Source organism: Oncorhynchus keta, chromosome 1 (genome assembly GCF_023373465.1).
Source record: "Oncorhynchus keta strain PuntledgeMale-10-30-2019 chromosome 1, Oket_V2, whole genome shotgun sequence".
NCBI lineage: Eukaryota > Metazoa > Chordata > Actinopteri > Salmoniformes > Salmonidae > Oncorhynchus > Oncorhynchus keta.
Window position 1 is genome coordinate 48,030,790 of NC_068421.1, and position 23,541 is coordinate 48,054,330.

Below are 23,541 nucleotides of genomic sequence, written 5' to 3' on the forward strand. Positions count from 1 at the left end.
CTATTTTCTACATTGTAGAAAATAGCGAAGACTACAACACTATGAACTAATACTGTACATAGGGAATCATGTAGCAACCCAAAAAGTGTTAAACAAATAGCCACCCTCTGCCTTGATGAAGCTTTGCACACTTTTGGCATTCTTTCAATCAGTTTCAACTGGAATGCATTTTCCAACAGTCTTGAAGGAGTTCCCACATATTCTGAGCACTTGTTGGCTGCTTTTCCTTCATTCTGCGGTCCGACTCATCCCAAACCATCTCAATTTGGTTGAGGTCGAGGGATTGTGGAGGCGTAGGTCATCTGATGCAGCACTCCATCACTCTCCTTCTTAGTAACATAGCCCTTACACAGTCTGGAGGTGTTTGGGTCATTGTCCTATTGGAAAACAAATGATAGGCCCACTAAGCCCAAACCAGATGGGATGGCGTATCGCTGCAGAATGCTGTGGTAGCCATGCTGGTTAAGTGTGCCTTGAATTCTAAAGACAGTGTCACCAGCAAAGCACCCCCACACCATCACACCTCCTCCTCCATGCTTTACGATTGGAAATACACATGCAGAGATCATCCGTTCACCCACACCGTGTCTCACAGACACAGCATTTGGAACCAAAAATCTCCAATTTGGAGGACAAACTTCCACCGGTCCATTGCTTGTGTTTCTTGGTCCAAGCAAGTCTCTTCTTATTATTGGTGTCCTTTAGTAGTGGTTTCTTTGCAGCAATTCGACCATGAAGGCCTGATTCACACAGTCTCTTCTGAACAGCTGATGCTGAGATGTGTCTGTTACTTGAACTCTGTGAAGCATTTATTTGGGCTGCAATTTCTGAGGCTGGTAACTCTAATGAACTCATCCTCTGCTGCAGAGGTAACTCTGGGTCTTCCAATCCTGTGGGGCTCCTCATGAGCGCCAGTTGCAGCATAGCGCTTGATGGTTTTTGCAACTGTACTTGAAGAAACTTTCAAAGTTCTTCAAAATGTCCATATGGACTAACCTTCATGTTTTAAAGTAATGACGGAATGTTGTTTCTCTTTGCTTATTTGAGCTGTTCTTGCCATAATATGGACTTGGTCTTTTACCAAATAGGGCTATCATCCTTACATTGTCACAACACAACTGATTGGCTCAAACGCATCAAGAAGGAAAGAAATTCCACAAATTAACTTTGAACAAGGCACACCTGTTAATTGAACTGCATTCCAGATGACTACCTCATGAAGCTGGTTGAGAGAATGCCAAGAGTGTGCAAAGCTGTCATCAAGGCAAAGGGTGGCTATTTAAATAATCTCAAATCTAAAATATATTTTAATTTGTTTAACCCTTTTGTGGTTACTACATGATTCCATATGTGTTATTTCATAGTGTTGATTTCTTCACTATTATTCTACAATGAAGAAAATAGTAAAAAAATAAAGACAACTTCTCGAATGAGTAAGTGTTCTAAAACTTTTGACCGGTAGTGTATATGTAGCACAAAATCTGTAGAAAAACAAAAATATATTTGTCCTCCGAAGAGGGGTTAATACAAAAATATATAACAAAGTAAAATAGCATTCCTTTCTCCGTCAATTGTACCATACCTTAGTGAGGTAGTTTACACCATTGATTTACGCATTCTTCTCTAATTCTCATTGACGTTTTCCAGTGCAGCGTCACAGATTGTAACTGTCAACCCAAGGATTTTCTCAGACTCAGGCAAATCACATTTCATCAGAACAACACATACCGAAGAATTTCGCGAAGCCACACCATTCCGCAAGTCAGATAAATAGTATCGAATGTGACACTTTTTTTGTCGGGGGAAAAAAGGAGGGGTGAGAGAGGTTCTACCTGTCTTTTTCCTCATTCTTTCTCTTCTGAATGTGGCCTTTCTATGTGTGTGGCTACAGTGTGTAATGATTAACATCGTGAGCCCTGGGAAGTTGCAGGAGTTCACAATGGATGGTTGTTGCAGTGTATCAGACTCCCCTTTGGCGTGCGTCAGTCACCGGAATGGGAGTCACGGCCACAGTGTTGCGTAGAAACTCACTACTTAATCACTGGGAATGGAGAAATCCCTCAGCCACTGGTAGTCCAGGGCAAACAGCTAACCAGTAATGCTGTCAAACAGGGACGTTCCTGGGCTTTTTGAGAGAGCGTGGTGTTGCTAAATTCACATGAGAAAGTAGTGGTGTGGTTGTGTTCAGACGGGGAAGGGGGAGGCTATGTGAAACTACAGTATCGTGTGAAGTTGTCTACTTGTCAAACCATAAAAGTGGTAAAGCTTCACCCAAAAACTTTTCACCAAGAGAATAATGCAGCATCGTAAATCTTTAACCTTTTGTCAAGATGCGTTTTTTTATTCATCGTTATGTATCCTTTTTTATTCAGAGGGGAAATATATGTAGCATGACACATTAGGATAGCATGAGCTATGCACATACATTAGCATTAGCATCAACAACTGACCTCATCTTCTATTTCTCTACCTTTTTGTCACAATCAGGTGGATGACCAAATGAAGCTCCTCCAGAACTGTTGGAGCGAGCTCCTCATCCTGGACCACATCTTCCGTCAGGTGATGCACGCCAAGGAAGGCTCCATCCTACTGGTCACCGGCCAGCAGGTAAGTCACCTGACTCCCCCAATTCCACCTACCCCTTCCTGCCCCACACGCCCCTCCCCTTCTCTCCACACCCTCCCCATAGACCTCATCAGCCACTCAGCACGAGCACATCAACACCCTTTAAAGCACTATCGACCAAGCCGGCCCCCGCGCGGTCACCGCTCCATTAAAAATAGATTACGCTTATAGGTATAAGCTAATGTGACCAGAATAATCAATTAAACATTTTCAATTTATTTATTTTTTATTATTTTGCATCAAGCAAAGACTCCAAACAGCGAATAAATAAAGTGCTTGGTTAAGCATGCCGGTAGAGTCATAGCTGTAGAAAAAAAAGCCTATGATGATTTACCTTTGCGGGGCCCCCGAGGAGCCGGCAAGGGCCGATGCCTGAGGCTCCTGACGAGGCTCTCAACACAGAGTGGACCTGCGATTCCTCAGTCTTTTTCTCCACTGGCAGAGAGAGAGTGAGAGACAGAGAGAGGGAGATAAAGAGAGAGGGAAAGAGGAATGAAATTGCTCGTTATGAATATGGCTCTGAACGCCCGGCACGCCTGTCAGCAAGACGAGCACGCTTAATTATTGATGGGGCGGTGTTTCCAAAACGTTGCTCTTCAACAAAATGTTCTCCAACAATAGATGGGGGCATTACTATTGAGGCGAAGCATGGAGGGTCTGAGTGGAGTTAGGGAGTGTTGTTTTTACCTTTGTTTACAGTTACAGACTTACTGTAGATGAGCTTTACTGACGTGATTTGGAAAAGAAGATGTTGTGAGAGGAGGGACACAAGAGTGGTTCTCCCGATGAACTCCAATAATTAGTGGTCAGAAAGTTGAAGTTGTGGTGTGTGAGTTCATGTAGGGAGAGAGACAGAGAGACAGAGAAACAGAAAGAGAGAAAGCGCAAGAGAGGGGGAGTTTTCATATCACTGCTATTTTATCAGACCACATATACCCACACATACACCAACCCACACACAGACACACACAGAGTGCCCTGAGTCACTGCCCCCCTCCCCCACGTCCAGTGCAGAGTGCCGAGCGGTGGCTCGTACTCCCAACAGTGTCTTTGCTGCTCTGTGTTTGATTAGTGAAGGTTGGCTGTGAGCAGGGCTGAGCCAGTGAAGAAGGAGGAGGAGGAGGAGGAGGAGGGGGAAGAGTCAGGGGAGGTGAGGACCAGGTCTCGTTTGCATATTTTGGTTAATGAACAGCTGGTGTTGGGGGGCTGGTGTGGGAGACAGGAGGGGAGTTCCTCTCAAACCGTTCATTATCTCCTATTATTCTCCATGAAGCCAGAGGTGACAGCAGCACTGCTTTAAAGCCAGGGCCCTCCACCACAACCACCATCACTACCAGCAACACCTCCACCAAAAACACATGGATAAGGTTTCTATGGCAGAACTCAACAGCCTCTTGCGATATCTCTCAGATAACGCAACAGAGATGGGGTTGGGTTGATCACGGGTTGGCGTTACTGCAAAAATATTTTGAGGATCTTTGGGAGGGCAATTGGGTCAGGCCAGGGCACCATGTTCTGTTTGGGCGTGCCGACCACTTCCACGCTGTTACCTCGTTGCGTGAGCATTTGTGTCTTGGCCGTTTTGCCAGCCGTCGTCGGAATGATCCAAGTGCACCATGGGGGATTAAAGGAGAAATGCGAGCAACACATGACACCCCGGAGGACGGGCTTCAGAACATGCTACTGTCCCTTCCTTCCGTATTCCCCCTCCCTTCCTCCCCTCTTCTCCCTCCCTTCCTCCCATCTTCCCCCTTTGAATACAGATCCCTCACCGCCCTCCACTCTCCTATCTGTCAGCTGGTAGCCTTAGTCACAGTACACCGACCTTCGGAGGAATCTGATGTAGCAACAGATACAATATATAATCACACAACATTCACGTCTAATTTATACAGCTCTTTGGCCTGTCTTGTACTGACCTGAACTGTCCTTGGCTCAAACACAAGACATGACTGCCGGTGTCATGTGAAAACACAGGGTTATGGCTGTATGGCAGTTCAGTAGAGTATGAATGTACAAGCAAGGTCTCGCAAGATAAGTCTTTGATATTACTTGATATCAATGGCACTTGCACATGAAAGGCAAATGTTAAAGCATTGCTAAAAAATATTCTCTGAACTCATTTATTCGGCAGGTTTACACTACTTTTCAGTGGCATTGTCTTTTTAAACTAACTCGTCTTTTTTGAGCCATAGTATTATTAGGAGAATGTGGTCATTTAGCAGACACTTTAATTCAACTTTCTGTGCAATTTAACTTTAGACATTTTTGTTATTATATGACCCAACTTACTGTGCTATATGAGTCACCCAACCATATTAGCCGTCTTTACCCATTTTTATGCTCGTTTGTCATTTGGCAAACCATGCTAATTTTGTTTGCCTTTGTTTGATGTATTAATGACAGGTTGACCTATGAATCTTTATAATATGCAGACATAGAGATGATAGATAAGTGTATTTTTTTTTTTTTTTAACTTTAAGGCTAGGAAACCATAACCCAATGCCATCAAGAGCCCAATCCTTCATTGAAGTTATTTCATGCACAGTTGATTTTATGTAAATTAATTGACACTTTAGGGGGGGGGTGGCGTTGACATTTCACTGACTCTTAATTTTCACCACCTCAAAAAAGGACAGAGGGAGAGAAGGGGAGAGAAGAGAGAGGGAGAGAAGAGAGGGAGAGAGAGAGAGAGAGAGATGCTGAGCGATATAGAGAAAAGGAGAGATGGAGAGGCGACGAGAAGTAGGGAAAAAAAGCTGCCGCACATCTCGGAATCCTCCCAGCCCAATGCTTAAAAAAATTCTACTCATCATTATTTACACAATAAATAAATTCCGATCTGGGCCGTTTTAATTGCAAATGCAGCTCGCGGGGACCCCTCCCCGAGCCTAGGAGGCAGCCGCCTACCTTCCTCGAGAAACCCTGGCTCAGTCAATTATGGTAATGAATTGTCAATAAATATAAAAATTTAATATGGCCTGCTTACTGTGAGTGGCAGCTATGGACTTGCCTCCCAGACAAATTTGCTGCTGCTGCAGATATTAAGTGCACCTGAAAGTGCTCGCGGTGGGCCAATGGGGCCAGTGCCGGGGCCAGAGCATGAGGAGTGGTGGGGGGGTCCTGGGGGATATCCGGGGGGGCCCACATGCTCTCACCCCTCGCCCCTCTCGGCCCCCGCCTCCAAACCCTGCGTCCAGACGCAGAGGAGGGGGAAGGCGAGAGGGAGGAGAGAGGGGGTTGTCCCCCCCTTGTTTATCGGCGGGTGATTATGATTCAGCAGTCAGCCCCGGCCCTTCGGCCCTCTCCCTCCCTCTCTTTCTCACTCCTCTTTCCCTCGCTCCCTGTATCTCTCTCCCTGCTGTGCTGGCAATCTACAGTGTGCTGGGCTACAGTGCGGGGAGAGTGAGAAAGAGGGAGAAAATGAGAAAGGCTTGAGAGAGAGAGAGAAATATATATATATATATATATATATATGGGTTTTTTTTCAGGTTCAGTGAGAGCGATAAGCCTCCATAAGAGAGGGAGAGAAACTCTCCTGATAGCAAGCCTACTGTATGCTGATGGGGAGGATGCATCTAGCTGTTGTTGTTAGACACATAGCGCCCTGTATTGTTGTAAGGCATACACAATTTCTATGGATACACAGTTATAGGGGTCTACCTGCTTGTTTATTTTATTGTTTGTCTTATTGTGTAAGAACGGTAAGCTAACTGCACCCATATTGAGATGGGATCTTACACTGTCAGATTGACCAAAGGGAAATTTCATACACATATACTGTATAAGGCATACTGTTGTATAGTTAGGCATCATCTAAGGTGCCAGTGAACTACAAAATGGTTTTACTTTCAAAAACCGGCCAAGGTATTTCCATGTTTTATTTAACCTTTATGTTGACAGGGAGCCAATTTTATTTAACTTGATTAGGAGTCAAATTAGCCGACGCCAGTGACGACATCTAGTCTTACTGGGGTACGACACTTGACCCCGCATGACCCGGGGCGGCAGGGTAGCCTAGTGGTTAGAGCGTTGGACTAGTAACCGGAAGGTTGCAAGTTCAAAACCCCCAAGCTGACAAGGTAAAAATCTGTCGTTCTGCCCCTGAACGGGCAGTTAACCCACTGTTCCTAGGCCATTGATAATAAGAATTTGTTCGTAACTGACTTGCCTAGTTGCCTAAAGGTAGAAAAAGACATTACAGACAATATACTTTACATGCATTTAAAAACATGAACATGTAGTGTGTGTGAGTGTGCATCTATCAGTTACACATACAGGTCAGTACATACACACAACAAGTAAGTCACATGGGGGAGAGGTGTTGTCCCATGCAGTGTTTCTTTATTTGTTTTAGGAAACCAGGTTTGCTGTCCACGTGCGCTATATGAGATAGAAGGGAGTACCATGCAGTCATGGCTTTGTATAATACTGTACGTTTCCTTGAATTTGTTCTGGACCTGGGGACTGTGAAAATACCCCTGGTGGCATGTTTGGTGGGGTAAGGGTGTGTATTAGTGCTGTGTGTAAGTTGACTATGCAAACAATTTCTTATAAAAACAAGTCTTTCCTCAACTCTTAGCCAAGAGAGACTGGCATACATATTATTGATATTAGCCCTCTGATTACAATGAAGAGCAAAACGTGCCGCTCTGCTCCGGACCAGCTGCAGCCTAACTAGGTCCTTCTCTGCAACACTTGACCATATGACTGGACAGTAAGACAAGATAAGATAAAACTAGAGCCTGCACGTCTTGCATCGTGTGGTGTCAAAAAAGCAGACCATCTCTTCATCACGGACAGACCTCTCCAAATCTTTTCAACCATTGAATCTATATGTTTTTACCATGACAGTTTACAATCTAATGTAATTTAGTCTCCTCAACTTGCTCAACAGCCACGGCATTCATGACCAGATTCAGCTGAGGTCTAGAACTTAGGGTATGATTTGTATCAAATACAATGCTCTTAGTTTTAGAGATGTTAAGGACTAGTTTATTACTGGCCACCCATTCTAAAACTGACAATGCTGAGACCAAGGTCTCTTTTCCAGATGAGCCCTGTTTTGCACAACAATACACATCAAGATACAATATACACATTAAACTACACATTAAAATACACAACTACACATCCATACACGCATTAAAATACATGTTGTTATACAAAACACCATATAAGTTAACAATGAAGTAAGGTACGGCAGAAGTTTATGCAGGAGGGCTTTATAAACAAAAATAGTTAAATCATTCTAAGAGACTTCGAAGTATTCTTTCATCGCAGACACGACCTTTCTCTCACCTCAACTTCAGCACACACTGTAAAGGAGTGTGTTATATTCTATGGGAATGCTATTGAATTGCACGAGATCAAGGAGATTTCTCGGCAACAAACGAGTGATCAAATTATATATACGGATACCGTATATGTGTGTCCTATGAGGCCTAGTGTGTACCCCACAGTGTCTAACAGCTTGTGTGTGCTCCCCCCCCCCTCTCCTGCAGGTGGATTACGTTGTAATTGCCTCCCAAGCCGGAGCCACTCTCAACAACCTGATGAGCCACGCCCAGGAGCTGGTGGGCAAGCTGCGCTCTCTGCAGCTGGACCAGAGGGAGTTTGTCTGCCTCAAGTTCCTGGTGCTGTTCAGCTTGGGTGAGTACTAGGCTGGAGGAGGCTGGGTAGGGGAGGGAAGGTCGGGAAAGGGAGGCAGGCTGGGTGAGAGAGGAGAAGGTGGCTGAGGGAGGAGAGGGTGGAGGCTGAACGGGTCGGGGGGAGAGAGGGTTGTTTCCGTGTGGGTGAGTCCCAGGGATGGGAAGAAGGGAGGCTGGGTGGGGGAGGGGAGGGATATATAGGGGTATGGATAAGAAGTGAGAAGGGGGGAGAGGAGGGACATTGGGGAAGGGTTATAGGTGAGGGGGAGGGAGGATGGGTGAGGTAGGAAGATGAGGGAAAGGGTAGTTTGTGAGGGATGGGTAGTCTTGCGATAAGGGATGGGGTGGGAGAAGGGGTGAGGTAAGGTATGGATGACTTTGGGAGAGAGATGGGGCCAGAGATGTGGGGGGTGATAACGAGACTATAACACACTGCCACATAGAAACAGGGCAGGGTCACCGAACGGCCACACAGGGCACATGCCCCGGGGCACCCGACCTCCAGGGGGCCCACAACCCAGTTACAATGTGTAGAATTGTAGGAAAATTTGTTTTAAAACTGCTAAATTCTCTCTTGGGCTCATGGCAAAATGTGAGGAATAGTAGAACATTTTGTTTTAAAATTGCTAAATGTTCTTTCAGCCTCATGGCAAAATGTGTAGAATATCAGGAAATTAGCTTTTAAACAGCAACATTTTCTCTTAGCCTCGTGACAAAATGTGTAGAATCAATCTGATCTCATAGTTTCACTTCAGGATCTGACGTAATTGGATGAACGTCGATTTTTGACTCATTAATTCAGCATGGTTATAGGTTTCATTCCGCATGGTTACAGGGTTAAAACAAAAACAACTCAAAAAGGTTAAGTTCAGGTATTAATTCCCGAGCTGTTAAAGTTAGGGCTATGGTTTGGGGAAAGCATAAAACTAAATAATAATACAAGAAATGCTGTTTCCATTTAGTATCATTAACTATTCTCCCTGCTTGCTAAAGCATTATGAACTGCCTTGACGCAGTGGTCTAAGCAGTGTGCTCTGGCTCAAAACATTTTCAGTTTGAGTGCTGTACCACAATTCTCCAAAAACAAATTGGTGAGCGCCAAGTACGGATTATATCGACGACAACAGGACCTTTTAAAATGTCTGAAATTGACGTATGTTTCGAGTGACCAGCCTAGTCGAAAGCATTATAAAACTGCACATTTTTTCAACCTTAAATGTTAGCTTTTTCAACCGGGAAGTTAGCTGTTTTCCCCCCAAAAATGTTAATTCTACAAAAGGTGCCCGGTAGCCCCAAATGTGGTAGTCCAGCATATAAACACACACACATAGATGCACGCATGCACACACACACACTTACCCTATCTGCAACCGATTGGCCATTTGGTCAGTCGCACGGGTTGCGGATGCAGTGGTCTGTCATGATGGCAGGTTGTGGTGTGGTCATGGTACTGTGGCAGCTGCAGGATCAATCAATTAATCAAATGTTGATCAAATAAAGCCCTTTTTACTTCAGCCGATGTCACAAAGTGCTGCACAGAAACCCAGCCTAAAACTCCAAACAGCAAGCAATGCAGATGTAGAAGCACGGTGGCTAGAAAAAACTCCCTAGAAAGGCCAGAACCAAAACCTAGAGAGGAACCAGGCTCTGAGGGGTGGCCAGTCGTCTTCTGGCTGTGCCGGGTGGAGATTATAACAGAACGTTGATGTTCAAATGTTCATAGATGACCAGCAGGGTCAGAAAATAATAATCACAGTGGTTGTAGAGGGTGCAACAGGATAGCACCTCAGGAGTAAATGTCAATTGGCTTTTCATAGCCAATCATTCAGAGTTAGAGACAGCAAGTGCGGTAGAGAGAGAGTCCAAAACAGCAGGTCCCGGACAAGGTAGCACGTCCAGTGAACAGGTCAGGGTTCCATAGCCGCAGGCAGAACAGTTGAAACTGGAGCAGCAGCATGACCAGGTGGACTGGGGACAACAAGGAGTCATCAGGCCAGGTAGTCCTGAGGCATGGTCCTAGGGCTCAGGTCCTCCGAGAGAAGAGAGAGAGAAAAGAGAGAGAGAGAATTAAAGGGAGCATACTTAAATTCACACAGGACACCGGATGAGACAGGAGAAATACTCCACATATAACAGACTGACCCTAGCCCCCCGACACATAAACTATTGCAGCATAAATACTGGAAGCTGAGACAGGAGCGGTCGGACACATACACACACACAATACACCGCCCCCCCCACACACACACACACACACACGGAGACAATCACAGACAAACACACCACACACCTCTAAGAAAGGTTCAATATTCTCATATTCTCTGTATGTGTGTTTGTTGGTCAGCCATGGGACTTTCCTCACCGTTTCCCGTTCGTAACTTATGCCTCCTCACTCCCGTAGTTTAACATCATTCATTAATGAAGTCATTTGAAGTCAAGGTAATATGCTCAGGCTAGCCCCACGGTGGACACTGGTTTCTCCTATCAAAGACAGACTTCCAGGGTTGATGGTTACTGCCAGGAAAGATTGCTGGAATTGTAATGTACTCGGCTGTTTGTCAACAAGTATTATAATATCACTTGCATTTCCACATCTGAACTCAGCACATAGGTGTGTGTGAGTGTGTGTGCGCGTCTGTGTGCGGGTTTGTTTGTGCGCGTGTGTCGTGTGTGCATGTTCTCGCCTCCAATTTACAAGGGGCTTATGTTGACCACCTGGAATCGCTAAGTGAACAGCAAGCCTTTGAATAAACGCAGACCCTCCCCCAACCCCTCTGCACTCCTCCACTTCTCCCCCTTTCCTCCCCACGCTTCAGTTCCACCTGGAAAAGGGCTTTACTTCCCCAACCCTCGCACAAGCCCCTTAATGAAATGCTTTCCTCCTGGCCGACTTGCCGTGCTCAGAGCTAGTGAGATTAATGTTTGTGTTATTGGGTGTTTGTGGCAGAGGGGCGGGTGAGAGGGGAGGCTGGGAGGGTGTGATGGGGGGTCTGGGGGGTTGATGGTCTAAATAATTTGGCGGAAACATCATCCATAATGAAAGGCTCACCTGAGGGATGTGTATCGCCCCCGGCAGTGCGTGTTCTCTGCGCTGCCTGGGCCCCTGTGAACGCTAGACGGTTCGCTACGGAGAGAAAGCGGGAAACCAACATTAAGCCAGGAGATTAGAAGTGCTCTGATTAATATCATCCCACAGTCGAGAGGTGTGTGTGTGTGTGTTTTTTATATACATGTGAATGCACGCGTGTCTGTAAGTGTAAGTTTTACTATACAGTGTGTGCGTGTCTCTGTGTGTTTGTATACTGTGTGTACTAGAGTTCATCAACTCCAGCTGAGGAGCCAATTAATAGGGAGTTAATGAAATGAGGCATGAAACTACTCCTGTGCCGTACTGGGTGAATGCTGAAGGCAACATGAGGTGAAACACTATCTCTCTATTACTCCTACACTTACTACCTGGGCCCGTATTCCTAATGCATGTCAGAGTAAGAGTGCTGATTTACTGTCGGATCAGTTTTTCCTTTTAGATCATAATGACTAAGATTACATGGACAGAGAGGGACCTGATCCTAGATCAGCACTCCTACTCTGAGATGTTTTGTGAATACTGTTTTTTTACAGGATCACAAGTTGCTCCTACTATGTGTGTGTGTGTGTGTGTGTGTGTGTGTGTGTGTGTGTGTGTGTGTGTGTGTGTGTGTGTGTGTGTGTGTGTGTGTGTGTGTGTGTGTGTGTGTGTGTGTGTGTGTGTGTGTGTGTGTGTGTGTGTGTGTGTGTTTACATAGATAGGTGACCATCACTTGTACCAATAAGCTATCAAGTGGAGCACCCTTTTTTTGCCAGCTGCACATCACATATTTTACCCAGCTACATTTTGACCAGCAAATTTGGACTAGCTATCAAATGCATGGGTGCATTCGTTTTTGACATATGTGCACTGCTTACATAGTAACAAGTTAATTAAGCAATAAGGCCCGAGGAGATGTGGTATATGTTGTATACTCCAGTGCCTGGATACAGCCATAAGCTGTGGTATATTGGCTATATACCACAAACCCCCCAAGGTGCCTTATTGCAATTATAAACTGGTTACCAACATAATTAGAACTGTGAAAATACATGTTTTTAGCCAATCAGCTTTCAGCCAATCAGCATTCAGCCAATCAGCATTCAGGGCTTGAACCACCCAGTTTATAATATACAGTAGTTGGTGTCACTCTAACCTTTTATTCCTTTTATTGACAGTCAATTCTCTAGATTAGTATTACTCAATCCAAGTATATTCAAGCATATACAACGTCTTTGATCAGATTTAGATTGAATTTAATTTCGAAGAATAGACATCTTTTAAAGGCTTTTTTTTGTCAGGGGCTCTCTATTTCAGAGATGCTTGGTAGAATTCTGATCACCGAAAGGTAGAGATCGATGTGAGGTAAAAGCACCAGTCAGTCCAAGGCCGAGTGTGTGTGAGACAGGTTAACCACGCACACACCCACATATGCACACTACCTCTTCTATTCATTCTACTACTTGTTATTTTTGACTTGACTCTTTTCACCGTTATTATTGATTATTGATTAATGTACCGCATTGTTGAGGGATCCAGCACATAAGCATTTCGCTTGCACCTTTTATACCTGCTGTAAACTGTGTATGTGACAAGTAAATTAGATTTGCATTTGATTTGACGCACACACACACACGCACGCGCGCGCGCGCACGCACGCACGCACGCACGCACGCACACACACACACACACACACACACACACACACACACACACACACACACACTGCTCCACAAACTTGCCACACAAGGTCAAATGCAGCTCCGATGAACATACAGACATCAATCCTGGACAGACCTTTTCTCCTAAACGCAGCCCTCTCTTAAGCCCTTTACAAATGAAGCCTTTTAAAGGAAATCAAAGGTACATTTCCCCTGGCCTGACATGAGCCTAGCCCAATAGCTCCAACTCCTGCGCTTTCTATCAGCGTGCCGACTCCAGCGTGATCAGTCAATGTCGCTCGCCGCCGGACTCTTTGTAAAACTGTCTGTCGATAAAGAGGAGGATAGACCATCGTTTTTGACCTGGGAAGAGTCACTTGTCTTGGTGGGTGGTGGGGTGTCAAGAAAAAGTGTGGTGTGGTGTGGTGTGGTGTGGTGTGGTGTGGTGTGTGTGTGTGTGTGTGTGTGTGTGTGTGTGTGTGTGTGTGTGTGTGTGTGTGTGTGCGTGCGTGCGTGCGTGCGTGCGTGCGTGCGTGCGTGCGTGCGTGCGTGCGTGTGCCTGCGCCTGCGTGCGCGCGTGCGTGCGTGCGTGCGTACGTGCGTACGTGCAGAGATTTGTATTAACCTTGCTGTCTGTCTCTCCGACATTTGCAACATTGTTTCAATATTCAAAATTGATCTCCAGCTGTCACATAGTAGTTATGAACTTGTCGGGATGAGACAGACAGGCAGGCAGATTTTCTCAACCAATCGAAATCATGAATCAGCATAATTTTTATGGATACATACAAAGAAATATCAATAAAAAACAAGTAAAATGAAACAAAGTGCAGCTAGTTTACAGTCGTTCCAGCTTCAGTTTGAAGTGATTGTGTTAGCTGTGTTGTTGGCTAGCTCGTCTGAACAACAGTATCCTGATGAGAGAGCACATGTTCTATGCCAGATGAAGTCGCGCCTCATTAGCTTATTGTTATGGACGTATCCAAATAAATATGACTAGAAAACAGCTTAAACATTTGCAAATGCAGCTACTTTGTTGTTTTTCTGCCACAATGTTTTTGACGTGATTGTAAGTTAGCTGTAGTTGGCTAGCTAGCAAGGGATAAGAACGTTGCCAGCCAGTATGGCAATAGAACATTTATAATGAACGACTGGGTCCCGTCCATAGATAGAGGACGAACGAACGACCAGCCGGGTTGGGTAGCAACCCTTGATTTGTGTCGGGACTATATCTTGTGGAAGGTTGAAATAGTATGAATAAATTCATCAAAATATTTTTTTTTATTAAAATATGTAAATCATTGTTTGAATATGTTGATAACTTGTTGTATAAAAGTGATAATGCCCTCGATGTCGAGGTATGGTTTGCCTCGACTTCATCTCGGGCCTAACGACATCCGTACCAATATATCCTCCAAACGCCAGCTTCTCGGGCATTATCACTTACCTAAACCACAGTCGTTCTCCTAGCATGCCTCTTTCAATACAATTTTACAATAATATAAAGACAACATCCACTACATGACCAAAAGTGTGTGTACACTGCTCATTGAACATCTCATTCCAAAATCATTGGCATCAATATGGAGTTGAATCCCCCTTTTGCTGCTATAACAGCCTCCACTCTTCTGGGAAGGCTTTTCTCTAGGTGTTGGAACATTGCTGCAGGGACTTGCTTCCATTCAGCCACAAGAACATTAGTGAGGTCGGGGACTGATGTTGGGCTGGCTCGGAGTCGGCGTTCCAATTCATCCCAAAGGTGTTCGATGGAGTTGACGTCAGGGCTCTTTGCAGGCCAGTCAAGATCTTCCACACTGAACTCGGCAAACCATTTCTGTATGGACCACGCTTTGTGCACGGGGGCAATGTTATGCTGAAACAGGAAAGGTTTCTGTTACGACAAACTGTTACCACAATGTTGGAAGCACAAAATCGTCTAGAATGTCATTGTATGCTGTAGAATTAAGTTTTCCCTTCACTGGAACTAAGGGGCCTAGCACAAACCATGAAAAACAGCCCCAGACCATTATTTCTTCTCCACCAAACTTTCCAGTTGACACTATGCATTCGGGCAGTTAGCCTTCTCCTGACATCCGCCAAACCCAGATTCGTCCGTCGGACTGCCCGATGGTGATGTGTGATTCATCACTCCAGAGAACACGTTTCCACTGTTCCAGAGTCCAATGGCGTTGAGCTTTACACCACTCCAGCTGACGCTTGGCATTGTGCATGTTGATCTTTGGCTTGTGTGCAGCTGCTTGGCCATGGGAACCCATTTCATGAAGCTTCAGATGAACAGTTATTGTGCTGACATTGCTTCCAGAGGCAGTTTGGAACACGGTAGTGAGTGTTGCAATCGAGGACAGACAACTTTTACGAGCTACGCACTTCAGCACTTGGCGGTCCCGTTCTGTGAGCTTCTGTTGCCCACCTCTTCGCGGCTGAGCCGTTGTTGCTCCTAGACATTTTCACTTCACCATAATAGCACTTACAGTTGACCCGGAGCAGCATCCTATGAAGGTGCCACATTGAAAGTCACTGAGCTCTTCAGTACGGGCCATTCTACTGCCAATTTTTGCATTGCATGGCTGTGTGCTTTATTTTATACACCTGTCAGCAACGAGTGTGGCTGAAATAGCCAAATCCACGAATTTGAAGGCATGTTCACATAGTTTTGTCCGTGTAGTGTATGTAAAACCCTTTCCAGGCCTGTTTGGATAATGTATTGCACCATTCAGAGATGCTCTTTGTAGCCGACTCTGTAACGTAACCTGTTTCTGTTCTTACTGTGTGCATAAAGGCCTAAGTGTAATAATTGTATTTTGGACACAAATCCTCAGCTCATTTGTGTGGTGAAATCTTTAGGGATTCTCCGAATATTTATGTGTACATCTGTGGACAGGTCGAGGTTATCGGGACAGTAGCCTATTACGTCAAGTCTTAAGTCATTGGGTAACAAAAGTAAGCTGTAATGATGAGAGTGTAAGACTGTTGACTATAAAAGTGTGCTGTTTTCTGTCAGTTTATACAGCTTGTGTCATAACAGGAGAGGTCCAAGGCAGGTTGGAATCATTTGCATACAGGGAGGGGCCAGGGAATCTGGTCACAATAGGGATGAAGTGGGCAAATAAGAGACACATTTTATTAGACGCAACAAATCTCGATCAGATAGTGATCGGATGACGACAACCACAATAATGCAAGGTGTAAGCACAGTTAGTGTGCATGCTTGAGTGCATGTGCAAAACAACGTGAGTATGTGTCTGTGTGTGTGCGCACATGTGCGTGCATGTTTTGCTTGCATACGTGCTTGTGCATATGTGTGTGTATATGTGTGTGTATATCTGTGTGTTTATCTGTGTGTGTGTGTGTGTGTGTGTGTGTGTGTGTGTGTGTGTGTGTGTGTGTGTGTGTGTGTGTGTGTGTGTGTGTGTGTGTGTGTGTGTGTGTGTGTGTGTGTGTGTGTGTGTGTGTGTGTGTGTGTGTGTGTGTGTGTGTGTGTGTGTGTGTGTGTGTGTGTTACATGCCAGATGCGGCAATAGTGGCATGAGAGTGCAGTTAGGGGAGCTCTGCAGTGACCCCACGGCTCGAGGTCAGCCTCTGTCATGTGTAATTGTGTGAGGCCGCCCCAGTCATAACTTGTCAGAGGCGAGGAAAGCCAGGGATAGCCAGGCTGCGCTGGTAAGTGCTCCCAACGGGGGCCAGATTTGTGGGCAGAGCACTAAATAACACTACTACTATCTGGCCCTTTTTCTGCTTCTTTTCTAAAAGAACCAGAAAAAAACTATAGGAGTAAAGGTTACTCAGATGTCTGTTTGTGTTCCATTCAACTCTTACGAGGAGTGTTTCCCCTTACTAGTATATGTAGGCGGGTCCCTTCCCATTTAGATAGTCTCCTTTGCACCCTTGCCGAAAGAGCTGACGTTTTTGGGGGATGTTGGCAGCCTTTGCTGTTGGTTTGGGGATCCTCCCACCTAAAAATAAAACAAATGGGAAATACTGAATCATTTTCAATGGAACTATAAACATACAGTCAAATCAAATCAAAGTGTATTTGTCACGTGCGCCGAATACAACAGGTGTAGACCTTACAGTGAAATGCTTACTTACAGGCTCTAACCAATAGTGCAAAAAAGGTTTTACACCACAGTTTCCTACGCTCTTCAGACGTTTGAATAGATCTGATCTGAAATCAGTTCTGGAATAACCTGTCTCAAACCTTCCACCCATCCCACCTCCCCTCTATCCCTCTCTCTCTCCCTCCCTTCCTCTCATCCCCTCCACCCTTCCGCCCTCTCCCCTGCGCTAGCTAGCATCTCTCATTAACATGTTTAGCACGTCACGTGAAGCCTCTCGCTCTGGGTTCCACGAGGTCAGACACCAATCTGCTGAAACAACACAAACGTGGTAAACCCTGTTGAAAGAAAAAACTCATTTTCTCTCTCTCTCTCACACACGCATGCAGGCACACACACATACACTGCTCCCTGAAAGCGAGAAGAAAACATGTAATTCCCAGACAGGTATGTCCTAATTAAGCTACAAGCCTTGCTCCTCTGCTTCCCCAATCAATGCTCTGATCCCGGCCAATGAGTTGGGGAGTTCACTAATGCATGCACAACCCGGGCTCACATAATGCCTCGCAAATATTCATTTCCTGAAACAAATCATATAATTTGGAATTCAGTCAGGATTGATTAACATTTGGAGGCGGTGAAGTCGCGTGTGGCGTTAACGTGATCAATACCCATATAAACCACGATTGTGTGTGTGTGCTTACTTCTTAAACATATTCCCTCAATATCTTCTCACTTCTCTTCCGTTTTGGTACTTTGTTTTGTTACATTTTTTATTTAGCAGACACTCTTATCCAGAGCAACTTACAGTAGTGAGTGTATATTTGACATACTTTTTCCTACCAGTTTCGTACCATGATCTACCAACTGAGCCACATATGAGACTGTTGCATAAAAATGCATTCTTGACATATGCTTGAACTTAGTCACCATAAAAGCCTCAATTGGCTTCTAGTTGAGTGTCCTGACATTTTCCTTTATTTTAACAGTACAAGGTAGCAGCAACCCCCTAAGCAATGAATCTAGTATTTCTTGATTTCCATCCCTCTCTCTTTGTAAAAAAGCAAACCCACAGTTGTTCGTTGTCGGGCTCCCACTTTGAAAAGCAAGCTCTGTATTGGGACCTTCTAAAAGGCTTTCAGACTTTATCAAGCTGTAAAAGCACCAGATCTCCATGTTGCCACTATTAGTGGCCATTACTGATTCCGATTCAGGCTGTTGTTGATTAAAAACGGAGTTTGGGGCGAAATTGTAGCTCTTGCCTTACATTCTCTCCCTTTTGCCTAACATTCAGAACGCTCTGGAAATTAAGCCCCGATTCCGTCTCGATTTCAATACTCGGCTCCTACAGTTAACTGCCAAAATAAAGGAAACACCAACATATCTTAATAGGACATTGGGCTACCACCAGCCGCCAGAACAGATTCAATGCGCCTTGGCATAGATTCCACAAGTGTCTGGAACTCGAAGGGATGAAGGGATGCACACTCACACCCCTTAAACCCCCTATGCTCCTTTGAGACCCCTAGGTGCAGCCTAAACATAATGGGATGTTAATTGTTTAATTAACTCAGGAAACACACCTGTGTGGAAGCACCTGCTTTCAATATACAGTACTTTCCATTGCTCATTTACTCAAGTGTTTCCTTTATTTTGGCAGTTACCTGTACTTTGTAAAACGCTGGACCCTAGCACTTTCTGCTGATAAAGGTGTGATAATGGTTAAAAAAAAACACACACACATCATAATTGTGTTACAAGGGGGTCCTGAGAGAAATAATGGAGCCTAGTTCAGTGTGTTAGCAAAATACATTATGCATTCGATTTTTCGATTATGCAAATTATCCCGGGAATGAATACAGGTACAGCCTGTTTTAAACACTCCTTTCCATTAAATGTAGTGAAGATACTGTATGATAACCAAACCAGAGGTTGGAACCGGTTCAGGGAACACTACCAAAAATGGTAAAATAACCAACATTTTAGAGGAACAGAACCAGAACTGAGAACGAAAGTGATCTATATTGTTCTGGAACAGAACCATTATTTTAAAAGCATGGGAACAGGTTAATAATGTTTTTTACATTCTGGGAGTTTTTTCCCCACAAAAAGCGCCTATGCAAAGCCCTCACTTTGTCACTTAAAAACATATTCAAGTGTCTGCCTACCAGCTGAAAATCTTTGCCAGTGTGTGTGTGTAAGCTACCTGCCCGTACTACTCCCTCCGAAGCATAGTCTACTATAGCTACTTTCGTTACAAGCATGATTCAGAAATTATTCCGATTTTTTACTTTTTCAATGATAGGTAAGGATACTATAGTTATCACGTTTCACATTGGATTTATTAACTACCAAAATATGTATTTTAATTCTGGTGCCGCTCTGTACACACAAGCTAGCTAACTTAGCTACCTCTGGTCTAGTTCAGGAAAATGCTACGTGGCATTATGTGTAATGTAATGGAACTGAGAGTCATTATCAAGACCTAGCTCTGGTCCAACATTAGTTAAGCCAACTCTCCGATGTTCAAAGGTATTCAAAGTTCCTTCATAGAAGCCGCTCCTCCGTAGGTATAATTCTTTGGTCCGAATTCAGATAATGCATGTCATAACAACAAGATGCCCAGTGCTTCATGCCCAGTGCTCTACTCACCCGCAAAATTTCAGTCGCATCTCAAACCCTACACCACACTTGTCTGTCTAATCAATTTGGAAAGTATTCAGACACCTCAACATTTTGTTACGTTACAGCCTTATTCTAAAATCAATTAAATAAAACATTTTCCTCGTCAATCTACACATATTACCCCATATTGACAAAGCGAAAACAGGTTTTTAGATATTCTTCCAAATGTAATAAAAATAAAAAACAGAAATACCTTATTTAGTACTCAGACCCTTTGCTATGAGACTTGAAATTAAACTCAGGTGCATCCTGTTTCCATTGATCATTCTTGAGATGTTTTTACAACTTGATTGGAGTCCACCTGTGGTAAATTCAATTGATTGGACATTATTTAAAAAGGCACACATCTGTTTATATAAGGTCCCACAGTTGAATGTACATGTCAGAGCAAAAACCAAGCCATGAAGTCGAAGGAATTGCCCGTAGAGCTCTGAGACATGATTGTGTCGAGGCACAGGTCTGGGGAAGGGTACCAAAACATTTCTGCAGCATTGAAGGTCCCCAAGAACACAGTGGCCTCCATCATTCTTAAATTGAAGAAGTTTGGAAACACCAAGACTCTTCCTAGAGCTGACCGCCTGGTCAATCTGAGCAAATGGGGGAGAAGGACCTTGGTCAGGGAGGTGACCAAGAACTCAAATGAGCTCTATAGTTCCTCTGTGGAGATGGGAGAAGCTTCCAGAAGGACAACCATCTCTGCAGCACACACCAATCAGGCCTTTAAAGTAGAGTGGCCAGACGGAAGCAACTCCTCAGTAAAAGCCACATGACAGCCTGCTTGGAGTTTGCCAAAAGGCACCTAAAAAAGGACTCAATAAACATGGCACCATCTTTACGGTGAAGCATGGCGGTATCATGCTATGAGGATGTTGTTCAGCAGCAGGGACTGGGAGACTAGTCAGGATCGAGGGAAAGATGAACGGAGAAAAGTACAGTGAGATCCTTGATAAAAATCTGCTCCAGAGCGCTCAGGATTTCAGACTGGGGTGAAGGTTCACCTTCCAACAGGACATCAACCTAAGCACACAGCCAAGACAACGCAGGAGTAGCTTCCGGACAAGTCTCTGAAGTCTCGGACAAGTCTCAGTTTCAGGAACTGCTACTTTAGTGTGTAGACTGTACTACAATCCCATCCACTAAAAAACTGATGAGAAGTGGAGGCCTATCCAACGCAACCATAATGTCTGTTCGGATGCAGTAGAATTTAACGCAATCTTAACTCACACTACAGATGACAGGCAGAGAGTACTACAGCGAATGTCCTGTAATCTTTGTCTGCTTTCATCAACACACTGTCCAACTTTAGTGGGCCACACTGAGCAGACAGATGCCCTGTAAAGTTTTCTTATAAAAAAAATATCCTCTTCCCTTCTTCCCTCTCCTTCTTTCCTCCTCTTCTTTCCGCCGGGTGTGATTTAAGTGTGAATGAGCTATTGATGTTGGTGCAGGGAGAAACCGTTGCGCTCCCTCTATCCTAGGCCTTATTACAAGCCTGTCAGTTTATTATAAAACATTAGGAAAGCAGAGGGACACTTGTAGTTACTGTCTTATCGATCGTCGGGATAGATTCCATGATTTAGTGGCAGACACCTCTGCCATATTTCCAACATTCTCGGCCCTCCCATTAAGCTCCGGTGCTTTCCTTGCGCGGCTATTGATGTATCAACATTAACAGTTACAAGCAGCTACAGAAAATCAATGCTCAACTTTTATTACCAGGGCTGCATAAGGCTGTGTTTGCCTCCCGGTTAGACCCCTGCATCACCGCTAGCCCCTAGAACATGCTCCCGACAAGTCAGATGCTTCTTAAGTGATATGTGCACTATGGTTGGCCGATGTCAACCTTTGTCCTATTGTGATTATTATCTCATTTACATAAGTATTCACACCCCTGAGGCAGTACTTTGTAAGAAGCACCTTTGGCAGCGATTACAGCTGCGAGTCATTCTCGGTATGGCTCTAAGAGATTTCCACACCTAGATTGTGTAACATTTTCCCATTATTCTTTTCAAAATTCTTCAAGCTCTGTCAAATTGGTTGTTGATCATTGCTAAACAATCATTTTCAGGTCTTGCCATAGATTTTCAAGCACTGTAACTCTGACCACTCAGGAACATTCACTGTCTTCTTGGTAAGCAACCCCAGTATAGATCTGGCCTTGTGTTTTAGGTTATTGTCCTGCTGAAAGGTGAAGTCATCTCCCAGTGTCTGTTGGAAAGCAGTGTGAACCAGGTTTTCCTCTAGGATTCTGCCTGTGATTAGCTCGATTACGTTTCCTTTTTATAAAAAAAACTCTCTTGTCCTATAGACTTTCATTATTGTTATTTTTAAAAGCGGCAACTTTAGAGCACACCTTAGGCTAGAATATTTGGGAAATAAGCAACTGTTCATAATAACTTGTCTTAAAGCATTTATGATAGGCCTAGTAGAAGGATGGTTATTGGTTTTCAACCTTTCATGGAAGGATTTTCCCAGTCTGCATGGATAACTTCTTTCTTAATAAGAATCTTGTCATAGTGTATATTGTCTGCTCTCTCTCATTTATTAGTACCCTCGCTACCTTTTACTTTTAGGCTATTCAAACAACTTTTTTAGAGATAGAACTTCGTTCTTTACTGCACGGTGCCAGTCAAGTTCAAATAGTCTAAACCATGGGTAGGCAACCCTGTACCTGGAGTGCCGCAAGTACTGCAGCATTTTGTTCCAACTAGGCACCACACCTGACCAACTGAGTTAATTGATCAGTTCAATGATTGCCTAAATTCAACACACCTGGTCTTCCAGGTCGGTTAAATCAAAAACATGAAGTGCCTGCGGTACTCCAGGACCAGAGTTGCCTAACCCCTGCGCTAAACCATCGTCTGTCACATCACGATGTTGTCACCATCGACTGTCAATCATCATTGATAGACAATGCTATCATACTATCTATATATTATAATACATATTCTTCTGCTGGGGCCTTCTGGGCCTCTGTTCACAGGATGCACGTTTGCATGAGAACATGAGAGAACAACATTGCAGGGAAACAAATAAACATACAAACATATTTGCAAGGCTGGATTTTTTTAAGGCCAGTATTTTTTCTCTCCCAGGTGCTTGTTCGCAAGGCATTTGGCCATATTTAAGTGTTTATGTGTAACTTTTCCACACCAAATTCTCTTCAAACCCACCCTGCCTATAACAAAAATTAGGGAGAAATATTGAAATAATCACTCCTCCTAACCCCGAGCTGTCCATCACCTGAATTGAAGCGGATTCATTTGAAGCGGATACCTAAACAGGAACAGTAGTGCATAAGGAGCAGAGCGTGGGCCCACTCAAACATTTATGAGCGCTGCGCAGTTCCTGCTGGGACAAGCAGACCGCTCGCAACGCCTCTCATTCCCGATCAATGGACTTAAGTTCATTACACGCACAAGCCGTCCAACGCCTAGCGCGTGTGTGTTTGTGCATGTGTGTAGGGAGGAGGGGGGCCCTGTAGTGGACCTATAGAGCAGCATCAGAATAGTTGTTTACATGACTGGAGGTCCCTGTAGCCCCAGCTTGAGGTTATCATTATGTACAGTACATGGTATCCGCTACGATGCTAATGTTTCACAATGGGTGCAGCAGCAGCGCTATTATAGCCAATGCTCTCCATCAATTATTGGCTGAGGCCTGCCAGGGCATGGAGGAGAGGACAGGCTACCCAGGGCCCAGTGGAGAGCAGGGGGCAAAATAAATGTAAATAATAACAACATTGTACAATGCTAGCTATTTTGAAACAATGATTT

At 44.4% G+C, this 23,541-nt stretch overlaps 1 protein-coding gene across 1 annotated transcript in view; it reads left to right on the plus strand.

The window, feature by feature from the left end:
• LOC118386737 (nuclear receptor subfamily 5 group A member 2) overlaps window positions 1-23,541 on the plus strand; it is a 98,156-nt gene that overhangs the window by 46,446 nt on the left and 28,169 nt on the right. Inside the window, exons 6-7 of the mRNA XM_035774507.2 lie at window positions 2,488-2,607; window positions 8,130-8,277. Of these exons, the coding sequence (XP_035630400.1) occupies window positions 2,488-2,607; window positions 8,130-8,277 (268 nt within the window). The remainder of the gene's footprint in view (window positions 1-2,487; window positions 2,608-8,129; window positions 8,278-23,541) is intronic.